The sequence below is a fragment of the Aquarana catesbeiana genome, linkage group LG06 (assembly GCF_042186555.1).
Source record: "Aquarana catesbeiana isolate 2022-GZ linkage group LG06, ASM4218655v1, whole genome shotgun sequence".
Lineage (NCBI taxonomy): Eukaryota > Metazoa > Chordata > Amphibia > Anura > Ranidae > Aquarana > Aquarana catesbeiana.
This window is the reverse complement of record NC_133329.1, coordinates 389757771-389772622: the sequence shown is the minus strand read 5'-3', so window position 1 is coordinate 389772622 and position 14852 is coordinate 389757771. Positions and strand designations below refer to the sequence as shown.

Here is a 14852-nt window from a genome sequence, read left to right as displayed (position 1 = left end):
ACCACTGATCTAATAGTATCTTGAATCTATCAATGCTCCCCGCTGAGACCACCGCCTGTGGAAGGGAATTCCACATCCTTGCCGCTCTTACAGTAAAGAACCCTCTAAGTAGTTTAAGGTTAAACCTCTTTTCTTCTAATTTTAATGAGTGGCCACGAGTCTTGTTAAACTCCCTTCTGCGAAAAAGTTTTATCCCTATTTTGGGGTCACCAGTACAGTATTTGTAAATTGAAATCATATCCCCTCTCAAGTGTCTCTTCTCCAGAGAGAATAAGTTCAGTGCTTGCAACCTTTCCTCATAACTAATATCCTCCAGACCCTTTATTAGCTTTGTTGCCCTTCTTTGTACTCGTTCCATTTCCAGTACATCCTTCCTGAGGACTGGTGCCCAGAACTGGACAGCATACTCTAGGTGCGGCTGGACCAGAGTCTTGTAGAGCGGGAGAATTATCGTTTTATCTCTGGAGTTGATCCCCTTTTTAATGCCAATATTCTGTTTGCTTTGTTAGCAGCAGCTTGGCATTGCATGCCACTGCTGAGCCTATCATCTACTAGGACCCCCAGGTCCTTTTCCATCCTAGATTCCCCCAGAGGTTCTCCCCCAGTGTATAGATTGCATTCATTTTTGACACCCAAATGCTTTTTTTTTTACATTTTTCTACATTGAACCTCATTTGCCATGTAGTCGCCCACCCCATTAATTTGTTCAGATCTTATTGCAAGGTTTCCACATCCTGCGGAGAAGTTATTGCCCTGCTTAGCTTAGTATCGTCTGCAAACACAGAGATTGAACTGTTTATCCCATCCTCCAGATCGTTTATGAACAAATTAAACAGGATTGGTCCCAGCACAGAACCCTGGAGGACCCCACTACCCACCCCTGACCATTCTGAGTACTCCCCATTTATCACCACCCTCTGAACTCGCCCTTGTAGCCAGTTTTCAATCCATGTACTCACCCTATGGTCCATGCCAACAGACCTTACTTTGTACAGTAAACGTTTATGGGGAACTGTGTCAAATGCTTTTGCAAAATCCAGATACACTACGTCTACGGGACTTCCTTTATATAGATGGCAACTCACCTCCTCATAGAAGGTTAATAGATTGGTTTGGCAAGAATGATTCTTCATGAATCCATGCTGATTACTGCTAATGGTACCGTTCTCATTACTAAAATCTTGTATATAGTCCCTTGTCATCCCCTCCAAGAGTTTACATACTATTGATGTTAGGCTAACTGGTCTGTAATTCCCAGGGATGTATTTTGGGCTCTATTTAAATATTGGTGCTACATTGGCTTTTCTCCAATCAGCTGGTACCATTCCAGTCAGTAGACTGTCAGTAAAAATTAGGCACAATGGTCTGGCAATTACTTGACTGAGTTCCCTAAGTACCCTCGGGTGCAAGCCATCTGGTCCCGGTGATTTATTAATGTTAAGTTTCTCAAGTCTAATTTTGATTCTGTCCTCTGTGCTTCCTATGATGTGTCATAAGGATAAACAATTGTGTTTCATTGTACATTTCCATTTGGGTGGTCATACAGGTAAAATTCAGGTTGTACAAAGGTTATATGTTCGCGTGATATCCCGACATGTTTCTCCTATTTGGCATCATCAGGGGATTACAAACCGTCCGGGAGACACAAAAAGAGCCCAAAGAAGCCCCCCAAAAAAAGATCACCAAAGTAATCAGGACCAAGAAGGAAAGGGGGAAACAAAGTAATGTTTGCAGGTTGCCCTCGATAGGGTCACTTTGAGAATTAGGGCATGTAGCATTTTTTTTTCTTTTTGCATTTACGTGTCTTCAGCAGGGCCATTGAAATAAATAAAATTGTTTAGTTTACCTTACATGCCTCTTTTCATGCCTCTTTTTCCCTCTTTTGGGAAATCTATTCTGAATGTCTCTCTCAACTTTTGCACACAGTGAGCATATACAACTGTTTTGGCTAAATATGTACAGTGATCAGCCCCCTTGGTGCTAGATATATCTCATGTAACAGCAGCAATGATTACCCTTCCACATGAAATCTGTTGACTTGAAGATGTCTGTAGATTTTGCAGTCAAATCAAGAACATCTGGTAATTTCTCTTATTCAGATGGGGTGTTGGGTTGATTTACTAAAACTGGAGAGTGCAAAATCTGCTGCAGCTCTGTAGAGAAACCAATCAGCTTCCAATTTTTTTCTTTTTTTTTCATAGCTTAATTGAATAAGCTGAAGTTAGAAGTTGACTGGCTATTATAGTTACATAGTTAGTCAGGTTGAAAAAAGACCATCTACTTCAACCATTATAAAAGAAATCATACAATCCCAAATACCCAATCCCTCACCCACAGTTGATCCAGAGGAAGGCGAAAAACCCCAGTAAAGCATGATCCAATTTGCTACAGCAGTGGAAAAAATTCCTTCCTGATCCCCCCGAGAGGCAATCGGATTTTCCCTGGATCAACTTTACCTATAAAATGTCAGTACCCAGTTATATTATGTACATTTAGGAAAGAATCCAGGCATATTTAAAAGCAATCTTCTGAGCTGGCCAGAACCACCTCTGGAGGGAGTCTATTCCACATTTTCCCAGCTCTTACTGTGAAGAAACCTTTCCGTATTTGGAGATTAAATCTTTTTTCCTCCAGGTGTAAAGAGTGCCCCCTTGTCCTCTGTGATGACCTTAAAGTGGAAGTAAACCCATCCATAAAACAGTTTCATTTCCGGCACGTGCCGGAAATGTAACACTCCCATTGGTTGTGCTCTCAATCAAACTGTCAAACCATCCAATGGCCGGTGTTATACCTGATCACATGTGTAGCATCATGGCAGTTGTAGATTAAACAGAGGCAAAGATGGCCACTTCCTTGGCTGAAAACGATAGGAGGGTTTACTTACACTTTAAAGTGAATAACCCAACACCAAGTTCACTATATGGACCCCTTATATATTTGTACATGTTGATCATATCCCCCCTTCACCTCCTCTTCTTGAGAGAGAATAAATTCAGTTCCTCTAATCTTTCCTCATAGCTGATCTCCTCCATGCCTCAGTTTGGTTGCCCTTCTCTGCACTTTCTCCAGTTCCCTGATATCCTTTTTTGAGAATTGGAGCCCAAAACTGAATTGCATATTCCAGATGAGGTCCTACTAATGATTTGTACAGAGGCAAAAATATGCACAGCTGCACCAGATTTTGCACTCTCCAGTTTTAGTAAATCAACTCACTTATGTCTACGGGTAACCTAACAATATCTTCTTCCTATTGAGTAGGGTGAAAATCCTTGGGGGAGGCGTCACCTGTCTTGGTGCCAGTCCCCCTGTAGGTGGAGCACTTACACCATGGTGGTGTGTTATCTAATACAGTGGTCATCAACCCTGTCCTCAGGACCCACTAACAGGCCAGGTTTGCAAGATAACTGAAATATATCACAGGTGATATCATTTGCTGCTCAGTGATTGCAGTATTCTAGTTTGCATCTCCTAAAGGAAATACTTAAAATCTGGCCTGTTAGTGGGCCCTGAGGACAGGGTTGATGACCACTGATCTAAAAAACTCAATAAGGAAACAGTTTTACTGCGGTTACAAAATAACCCTTCAAATGTAGAAAATAAAACTATGAACACCACTGTAACTTGCAGTAGAGAGCTTCATGTAAAATTGAATGATGGCATTGGTTTTACAGGTCCCTATCTAGAGGAGGCACCTGTGATCATAGACCGCCCTGAACTCCTATACATGGTAGAGAATCAGCTCTTGTGTGTGACAGTGACCCTGAACCATGTGGAGGCCAATGTGACCTGGAAGAGGTAAACATGTGATATTTGCAGCGTGGTAATCCTCCTCTGTAGGAGTTGGCCTAGGAGGAAAAACTTTGCAATGTTCACCAGATTAAAAAGAGAAAACAAGAGGGAAGATGCCTTTGTAGTGGAGTAAATATACAGATTTTTAAGTGTGCTGATTTGACAAATATGAAGAACACTTACATTTGGTAAGGTTGCGAGTAGCCAAAATTTAGGGTAAATGCAACCTTCTAGTTCAACCTTCAACCTTCTACTCTATGCAGGAAGTGGAGATTTGCACCTAATGCCTCGGGGGGGGATTGCACACAAACCTAGGTCCTCAGGTTGTGAGTAGAACTCGGGGGCCCCCCCAGGCACTATATTGAAATGAATTTTTCATTTTTATTGTTTCACTTTAAGCATCATTAAAATCACTGCTCCTGTAAAAAAAATCTTTAAAAAAAAAATTAAAAAAAGAATTGCATTGATACATGTCCCCCACAGGGCAGTACCCGGGCCCCCATACCTTTTTTATGGCCAACTTGCATATAAGCCTTCAAAATGGGGACTTTTGATTTTTCAAGTTCGGGTCCCTTAGACTTTAATAGGAACAAGAAGGAAGCTCCCATCATCTCATCTAGAGTATGGTGGTCCCATCCCTTTCAATAGAAATAGAAATAAATGCCCCCTATGTGGGACTTTGAATGGACCACCAACTCCAGGACTACATAAAATAAATCTTTAATATGATAGATTTAAATGCAAATACAAAGGATCGCATATATGAAAAAATGCACGACATGTGCTACATAAAACAGACCAATATGTATTGTGGGATCACATACAATATAAATGCCCAAATGCCCGATGCGTTTCCGGTATCAGGTGTTCCAATACCTTCTTCAGGGGCCAAGGGTTGGATGAATGCATTCATCCATTGATTTGATACCCACGCAGGAGGACTAGACCTGTTCCATAAAGGTGGAAGATTGGGACATTGGTCCCTGGGCCATTTGGCTCTCTAACAGCGCCTTTTTTGAACCATCTGGTCTTATCTCATAGTGGCTCACATTTGGAGCACTCTTTGAGAGAATGTATTTTGAACACTAAACTTTCTGAACCCTTGGCCCCTGAAGAAGGTATTGGAACACCTGATACCGGAAACGCGTCGGGCATTTGGGCATTTATATTGTATTTTTTCATATATGCGATCCTTTGTATTTGCATTTTAATCTATCATATTAAAGATTTATTTTATGTAATCCTGGAGTTGGTGGTCCATTCAAAGTCCCACATAGGGGGCATTTATTTCTATTTCTTAGACTTTAATAGGGTTTGCGGTTCGGGTACCAGACCAGGGGATGTTCGGGCCAACTCTTTTGGACATAATATTCCTAGGCTTTTCAGATCAGCCAGTACCTTAGGTTATTTTTTTTTTTTTTTACATATAAAAATGTTTCTGGAATGTAATACTTGCAGTGCATCCGGAAATTATTCACAGCGCTTCACTTTTTCCACATTTTGTTATGTTACAGCCTTATTCCAAAGTGAATTAAATTCATTATTTTCCTCAAAATTCTACAAACAATACCAAATAATGACAACGTGAAAAAAGTTTGTTTGAAATCTTTGCAAACTTATTAAAAATAAAAAAAGAAACTACATGTACATAAGTATTCACAACCTTTGCTCAATACTTTGTTGAAGCCCCCTTGGCATAAATTATAGCCTCAAATCTCTTTGAGTATGATGTTACAAGCTTGGCACACCTATTTTTGGGCAGTTTACAATAGCACTGTATGCTATTGAAGATTAAATCCCACCAAGCCAGAAAGATGCTATGGATATAAAAACTTTCTTACCTTTTCATTTGAAGCTACAATCAGGGACATGGGGACATGACCTCAAACTAGCTGGTGGAAAGTTCAAAAGGAACTGTAGAAAATAATGTTTTACCAAAAGGGTAACTAATGCTTGGAAGAGACTTCCAGCAGATGTCAGTCAACAGTAATGCCCCGTACACACCATCGGACATTGATCGGACATTCTGACAACAAAATCCATGGATTTTTTCCGACGGATGTTGGCTCAAACTTGTCTTGCATACACACGGTGGCACAAAGTTGTCAGAAAATCCGATCGTTCTGAATGCAGTGACGTAAAACACGTACGTCGGGACTATAAACGGGGCAAATACTGCAGCTGCTGACTTTTAATTGGACACTTACCTGTCCCAGGGTCCAGCGATGTGGGGGATCGAAGCCCCGCTCGTCTCCCCCTCTGTTCGGCGGCACCGGCATTGCAACTGTGGGCGCCAGGCTGTGGCTTCACAGCCGGGCACCCACTGCGCATGCGCGAGCGGCGCCTAGCGCCGTGATTGGCCGCTCAGTCCCCTGGCACCTGTAATGGGTCCCAGGTGATTGACAAGAGGGAGGGAGCAGAGCCGAGCCCTTCCTGTGCCGAGGGGGAAGTGATGTCACCAGCCCAGGCACTGAAGGAGGCAGACTACGAGGGACCCCCTAGCAACAGGCATTTAGAGGTGAGTTAAAAAAAAAAATTCCAAATGTTAATTTTTTTTTAGGAATTTTCATGTATTTTTTTTTTTTTTTGGGTGGAACACCACTTTAAATATCTAATTGTAAAAAAAATATAAAAACCATAGCGAAAACATTGTCATACATTGTAGAGAAGATACACTCGAGTCCACCAAAGACAAGCAAAATAACGGAGTATGTAAAGAGAGAACTGGGTTTTCAGCGAAAATTTATCAGAAAGTCCAAGAGATACCCACTAATATAGTCTTGACCCTAAAGAATCAAGCTACGGTAGGGAAAAATGTTCAGCTCAAGAAAACCCCCTCGCCTGACTCCGGTAAAGAGAGGGTGAGTTTTAGGCAAGGTGCCCATAGGGCGCATTGATAGATACGGATTCAAGCCAAAGAAAGGGCAGCTTATGAAAAATTTTAGAGAAACCTCTAGATAGGTAGGTGGCCTTATAAAGTTGAAGAACCAAATTGACCAAAGCTTTCCAGAAATCGAAGGTAGGGGCAATAAAGGACCTCCTTCGCAACGTAATTGCTTTCCTGGCATAAAACAGGAAGCCCAAAAGGGTTCTAGATGCTCTGTTAAAGGCCAAGGGGTCAACCAACCCCGGCAGGCAACCATCTACACCCAGCAGGACCTGAATGGTGGTTAATGAAGAGATGAAAGTTAGAAGGGCAGACCAGAAAGCTTGTATCAGAAGACATACCGAACACATTTTGAATGTAATCTGCTGAGGCCCCCATGCACCTCCAGCAAGTGTAAGGCAGGGAGGACTATATCTTAGGCAGGCCACCATGAATTGCAGAAAAAAAAAATTGCTTGATTGGCTTCCTGCGGAGCCATTGCGTTCTCCTGGTGGGGGGGAGGGGGTTGCGGGGAGCCGTCCCTGCCAGGAGAACACCGTGGTTATTGCTAGTGGCTATAGGCGCCGGCAATAATTCTATGCTAGAAATCCGACATGCTGGTTGAACCCAAGTCGATCGATGGATCGACTTTGGTACAATCAGCCTGAACATAGATGGATTGAATCTCGGCTGAATCAGAGATGAGATTCGAACCATCGATGGCTGGCTTTATGTAGTTTCAGGGGAACAGTAAGTCATTTTAAATGGTTGTACCCAGTGAGATGACTGGCCTCAGGTGTAGTTTGTAGTGAGATGACTGGCCTCAGGGGATACACAGAGTTGAAACAAATCCCCCTACATAAGTTGTACCTTTTTTTTCCTACTGCTTTCTCTCCTGTACAGCTGTTCAAAATACAGAATTTACACAGCATTTCTCAGCTTCCAGAGGCAGGGGATGTGGATCTGACATCACACACTGCACAGAGCTGAGTGTAATCTGAGACCTGAATGGAGGTAAAGGACACACCCCCCTCTACACAGTCTCATAGGGAAACATGCACAGCTGAGGCTGTCAATTACCTGCTGTGTGCTGGAGGGGGAGGCGGGGTCATCGCCCGGGGATTGCTTGGTGTCCACATAGACTGTCAGAAGTGACTTGTGCAGATAGTAGAGGAATGAGAGAGTAGATAGAAATCACACTCTGTGCTTTGGGTGGAGGCAGGTATGTACTATAGAAGGATATGCTTTGTTCATTTTTCAATTCAGAGGTTTATAACCTTGTCATACATGCTTGGGACAAACCTAGACCTGCACTCAGACGGGGGGGGGGGGCTCAATGGACCACTTGGTCTTGTTCCTATGAAGCTGTTTTGTATTCTGCACTGGCTTACATTGTGTTTCAGGACAGGCTCAACATAAAAGCCAAACACTGTCCTGATTTATTTTTTGCTGTAAACCAGATTTGTGCCTTATTATAAACACAAGTCCTTCTCCCTAGAGCAGGCACGATTCTTCGCAGCGTGGATGGCGTGCGTGAGATGAGTATGCCGGACGATGGGCAGCACTCGCTCACAATATTCAGTGCCAAGAAATCCGACCTCGGTCTACTGACATTCGAAGCCAGGAACCGGTATGGAGCCGACAGGTGCAGCGTCAACATAGAGATGGCAGGTACCATTGGCACAGACGGGACATATGAGCTGTGTGGAGCAGCATAAAGCTTATTTTACATGTGCGGATGAGGGGGGGGGGGGTGCAAAAATGTGCGGCTGAGCTGCGTTTTTGCTGTCTGCCAATCTTAAGCGGCAATAGGCAGCAGACGGGGGGGGGGGGGTGTTTACAGGATGCTTTGCTTAGCAAAGTTTACCTAACATGTAGCAATTGTTGGGCGGTGTGCCCGTCGAATGCTACTCACTCGAGCAATTGGGGAAACGCCGTAGCAAACTGATGACATTATAAATATTTTCCAGAGCCATTCGTCCATGCACATTCATTCTCTGCGAATGAGGGCAACATTGAATTACTTTCTCTCCAGGTCGAATGTTATTTATTCTTAAAAAAAAAGTGATGGAGGTCATTATGTTTTGTATCAAAGTCTTTTTATATATTTTATCCACTTAAAGACTGCTTGCCTGCAATGTACTGTGGAGGGGCAAGGCCCCTGTAGGCCGACACCCGCTGTTATTGTACACAACAGGAGTTTGTTTGCAGGTCCCGTCCAATAATTCATGGCCAGGACCCGCTGATCAGCTGGGATAAGAAACACAGAGATATGTTAGTAAAAGCAGCACACATTACACATAGTTAGCCACAACTTTAACCCTTTGATCGCCCTAGATGTTAACTCCTTCCCAGCCAGTGTCATTAGTACAGTGACAGTGTATAGTTTTATGACTGATCACTGTATTAGTGTCACTGGTGATGTCAGTGGCAGTTAGTCAGTTGCCCCCCCCCCAATGTCAGTTATTGTCAGATTGCCCACTGCACTATCGCAGTCCCATTATAAGTCGCTGATCACCGCCATTAGTAGTTTAAAAATAAATAAATAAAAATCCCACAATATACAGTCAGGTCCATAAATATTGGGACATCGACACAATTCTAATCTTTTTGGCTCTATACACCACCACAATCTATTTGAAATGAAATGAACAAGATGTGCTTTAACTGCAGACTTTCAGCTTTAATTTGAGGGTATTTACATCCAAATCAGGTGAACGGTGTAGGAATTACAACAGTTTGTATATGTGCCTCCCACTTTTTAAGGGACCAAAAGTAATGGGACAGATTAACAATCATCCATCAAACTTTCACATACTTGGTTGCAAATCCTTTGCAGACAATTACAGCCTGAAGTCTGGAACACATAGACATCACCAGACGCTGGGTTTCATCCCTGGTGATGCTCTGCCAGGCCTCTACTGCAACTGTCTTCAGTTCCTGCTTGTTCTTGGGGCATTTTCCCTTCAATTTTGTCTTCAGCAAGTGAAATGCATGTTCAATCGGATTCAGGTCAGGTGATTGACTTGGCCATTGCATAACATTCCACTTCATTCCCTCAAAAAACTCTTTGGTTGCTTTCGCAGTATGCTTCGGGTCATTGTCTATCTGTGAAGTGCCGTCCAATGAGTTCTGAAGCATTTTGCTAAATATGAGCAGATAATATTGCCCGAAACACTTCAGAATTCATTCTGATGCTTTTGTCAGCAGTCACATCATCAATAAATACAAGAGAAACAGTTCCATTGGCAGCCATACATGCCCACACCATGACACTACCACCACCATGCTTCACTGATGAGGTGGTATGCTTTGGATCATGAGCAGTTCCTTTCCTTCTCCATACTCTTCTCTTCCCATCACTCTGGTACAAGTTGATCTTGGTCTCATCTGTCCATAGGATGTTGTTCCAGAACTGTGAAGGCTTTTTTAGATGTTGTTTGGCAAACTCTAATCTGGCCTTCCTGTTTTTGAGGCTCACCAATGGTTTACATCTTGTGGTGAACCCTCTGTATTCACTCTGGTGAAGTCTTCTCTTGATTGTTGACTTTGACACACATACACCTACCTCCTGGAGAGTGTTCTTGATCTGGCCAACTGTTGTGAAGGGTGTTTTCTTCACCAGGGAAAGAATTCTTCGGTCATCCACCACAGTTTTTTTCCATGGTCTTCCAGGTCTTTTGGTGTTGCTGAGCTCGACGGATCGTTCTTTCTTTTTAAGGATGTTCCAAACAGTTGATTTGGCCACACCTAATGTTTTTGCTATCTCTCTGATGGGTTTGTTTTGTTTTTTCAGCCTCATGATGGCTTGCTTGACTGATAGTGACAGCTCTTTGGATCTCATATTGAGAGTTGACAGCAACAGATTCCAAATGCAAATAGCACACTTGAAATGAACTCTGGACCTTTTATCTGCTCCTTGTAAATGGGATAATGAGGGAATAACACACACCTGGCCATGGAACAGCTGAGCAGCCAATTGCCCTATTACTTTTGGTCTCTTAAAAGGTGGGAGGCACATATACAAACTGTTGTCATTCCTACACCGTTCACCTGATTTGGATGTAAATACCCTCAAATTAAAGCTGAAAGTCTGCAGTTAAAGCACATCTTGTTCGTTTCATTTCAAATCCATTGTGGTGGTGTATAGAGCCAAAAAGATTAGAATTGTGTCGATGTCCCAATATTTATGGACCTGACTGTATCCCATAGTTTGTAGAAGCTTTTACTTTCATGCAAACCAACCAATGTACACTTATTGGGATTTTTTTTTTGTGAAAGACATGTACCAGAATACGTTTTGGCCAAACTTTATGAAGTAATTTGATTTTTTACAATTTTTATTGGATATGTTTTTTAGCAGAGAGTAAAAAATATTGGGTTTTTTTTTTCAAAATTTTGGGTCTTTTTTATTTTATATTGCAAAAAATAAAAAATTCAGTGGTGATCAAATACCATCAAAATAAAGCTCTATTTGTGTGAAAAAAAAATTATATAAATTTAGTTTGGGTACAGCATTGCATGACCGCACAATTACCAGTTAAAGTAGCGCAGTGCTGACTAGCAAGCAATGGCCTGGTCATGAAGGGGGTAAAACCTTCCAGAGCTCAAGTGGTTATATTATATTCAATTTCTTATATTAAATCTCCTTTTTTTACAGAGACGCCCCGCTTTGACTCCATCATGGAAGACATAGAGATAAGAACAGGGGAGACAGCCCGCTGCGTTGTGGTGGTGGAAGGCAAACCAGTACCAGACATCATGTGGTACAAGGTATGTTCAAATCAGCCCCAGATCCCAAAGAGGAACCTTATTGTCTATAGGTCCATTTTTATTTATTTATTTATTTATTCATTTTTATTCCACAATATTTTATTGGTAAACAAAAGTAGGTTTAGAATGCTCTTGAACAGAACGTCGGAAGAACCATTATCAATTACAGTCAATGGATGGTATAATGCCGCATACACACGAGCGGACTTTTCGACCGGACTGGTCCGACGGACCGTGTGTGGGTTTCATCGGACCTGCAGCAGACTTTTTCGGTCGAAAATCTGACGGACTTTAGATTTGGCACATGTTTCAAATCTTTACGTCGGAACTCCGCCGGACCCAGTTCCTATCGAAAAGTCCCCTCGTCTGTATGCTAGTCCGACGGACGAAAACCGACGCTAGGGCAGCTATTGGCTACTGGCTATCAACTTCCTTATTTTAGTCCAGTCGTACGTCATCGTACAAATCTGGACTTCGGTGTGCTCGTGTGTGGGCAAGTCCATTTGTTCGGAAAGTCCGTCAGAAGTCCGCCGAAAGTCCGTCGGATAGACCGCCCGTGTGTACGCTGCATAACAGTTGTGGTCAGAACAAACAAGAGTAGGTAACTGTAATGAAAATCAAATCTAAAAGGCGACAAAACGAATATTAATTGAGACATAAGGCTTTGGTTAGGTTGGATCTGTTAAAGCTCAGTGCTCACTATAATAACAAGCCTTCTGTCTAGTGCTAAATTAGATTGGGGTGTGTTTCGTGTATATGATTGGGTATTTGAGAGTTGGCATGATAACTACGATCATTGAGTGCGGTATTTCACCAACGTAACATATGACCAAATCTGGACGATTATCAGTGCTCGATGATATCGATCTCTAGTGCATGCATAAGGTGATTAAAGCTGTAAACCATAAGAGAGAGAAAAAAAAGAAGAAAAAGGGGGGGGGGGGAGTCAACTTATTCGTACTATATGATTCAGTCATTCGGAACCTGTAAGTAAGCAAGCCAAGGGGACCATATTTTGTCAAAATTGGATTGTATATCTCGTGGGGAGGGTAAGGAGAAGGAGAGAGACGGTAAAAAAGGGGGGGGGGGGGTGTTGGAGAAGAGGGTATAATTCACCTCCCAGTCTATGCCAAGAGCTCCCAAAAAATTGATGTAAGAAGAATAGAACAGCCAAGTCTGAAAGTTTTGGATATGTAATTAGATATCTCGAGGAGGGTCCTCCCTCACTCCTCCCTTGTTTAGGGTTGCATAATGTGATTAAAGCTGTAAACCATAAGAGAGAGAAAAAAAAAGAAGAAAAAGGGGGGGGGGGAAGTCAACTTATTCGTACTATATGATTCAGTCATTCAGAACCTGTAAGTAAGCAAGCCAAGGGGGCCATATTTTGTCAAAATTGGATTGTTTATGTCGTGGGGAGGGTAAAAAGGGGGGGCATGGAGGGGAAGAGAGAGACGGGGAAAAAAAGGGGGGGTGTTGGAGAAGAGGGTATAAATCACCTCCCAGTCTCCGCCAACAGCTCCCAAAAAATTGATGTAAAAAGCATAGAACAGCTAAGTTTGAAAGTTTTGGATATGTAATTAGATATCTCGAGGAGGGTTCTCCCTCACTCCTCCCTTGTTTAGGGTTGCATAAGGTGATTAAAGCTGTAAACCATAAGAGAGAGGAAAAAAAAGAAGAAAAAGAGGGGGGGAAGTTAACTTATTTGTACTATATGATTCAGTCATTTGGAACCTGTAAGTAAGCAAGCCAAGGGGATCATATTTTGTCAAAATTGGATTGTTTATCTCATGGGGAGGGTAAGGAGGGGAGGGCATGGAGGGGAAGAGAGAGACGGGGAAAAAAAGGGGGATGTGTTGGAGAAGAGGATATAATTCACCTCCCAGTCTCTGCCAACAGCTCCCAAAAATTGATGTAAGAATAGAACAGCCATTGGATAGGTAATTAGATATCTCGAGGAAGGTCCTTCCTCACTCCTCCCTTGTTTAGGGTTGCATAAGGTGATTAAAGCTGTAAACCATAAGAGAGAGGAAAAAAAAAGAAGAAAAAGGGGGGGGAAGTCAACTTATTCGTACTATATGATTTAGTCATTCGGAACCTGTAAGTAAGCAAGCCAAGGGGACCATATTTTGTCAAAATTTGATTGTTCATCTTGTAGGGAGGGTAAGGAGGGGGGGGGGGGGCATGGAGGGGAAGAGAGATGCGGGAAAAAAGGGGGGGGGGGGGCATGGAGGGGAAAAGAGATGGGAAAAAAGGGGGGGGGTGTTGGAGAAGAGGGTATAATTCACCTTCACAGAGATACCGCCATATCTATGAAAAGATATGTGTGTCGCACAATTTGAATCCCCATCGCTCTTTAAAGAGCATTTGACAGGCATGAGGATGCGTTGTATTGCTTCCTTACCTCCTGCATTAATCCCCTGAACCCCTGCACTTGCGGGGTGCTTGCAGAGCAGCCCCTTTAATCGCTTAAGGACCATCCGCCGCAGTTATACTGCGGCAATGTGGCTCAATCCCACAAATCGCCGTAGGTGTTCGTCGGCTCGTACATGGCGATTTGTGGGGGCTCGCACGCTCCCATTGGCCACCAGGGGAGCCAATCAGCGGATGGGGCGGACTCAAGGTTCGCCGGCCTCCCGCAATAGTTTGCCGCAGAGACGGGACAGGGATCTGTCTGTGTAAACAAGACCAATCTCTGTTCTGACAGGGGAGATCACACAGATCCTGTCTTTCTGCTAAGCAGGAAGACGGATCTGTGTGTTTCCCCAGCCACACAGTCCCCCATACAGTTAGAACACACAGCGAGGGAGCGCATTTAACCCTTTGATAGCCCCTGATGTTAACCCCTTCCCTGCCAGTGTCATTAGTACAGTGACAGCGCATATTTTTAGCACTGATTACTGTAATAATGTCACTGGTTCCCAAAAAAGTGTCAAAAATGTCGGTTAGGTGTCCAATCTGTCCGCCTGCAATCTTGCAAGCCCGCTAAAAAATCACTGATTGCCGCATTTTTATTTATAAATAATAAAAATGCCATAAATCTTTGCCCTATTTTGTAGACGCTATAACTTTTATGCAAACATATCAATATACGCTTTTTTTTTTTTTTTTTTTTTTTTAACCAAAAAATATGTAGAAGAATACATATTGGCCTAAACTGATGAAGAAATTTGTTTTTTTACATTTTTTGGGGGGATATTTATTATAGCAAAAAGTAAAAAATATATATTTTTTTCAAAATTGTTGTTCTTTTTTTGTTTAAAGCACAAAAAATAAAAACTGCAGAGGTGATCAAATACCACCAAAAGAAAGCTCTATTTGTGGGAAAAAAAAGACGTCAATTTTGTTTGGGTACAATGTCGCATGACCGCGTAATCGTCAGTTAAAGTGACGCAGTGGCGTATCGCAAAAATGGCCTGGTCATTAA

General features: G+C 42.6%; 1 protein-coding gene across 3 annotated transcripts in view; it reads left to right on the top strand.

Moving 5' to 3' along the window:
- Positions 1-14852, top strand: part of SPEG (striated muscle enriched protein kinase) — a 476968-nt gene that overhangs the window by 359050 nt on the left and 103066 nt on the right. For all 3 annotated transcript variants that reach the window (XM_073634316.1, XM_073634315.1, XM_073634317.1), the window contains 3 exons: positions 3672-3795; positions 8154-8326; positions 11316-11428. In XM_073634316.1, coding sequence (XP_073490417.1) covers positions 3672-3795; positions 8154-8326; positions 11316-11428 — 410 coding nt within the window. The remainder of the gene's footprint in view (positions 1-3671; positions 3796-8153; positions 8327-11315; positions 11429-14852) is intronic.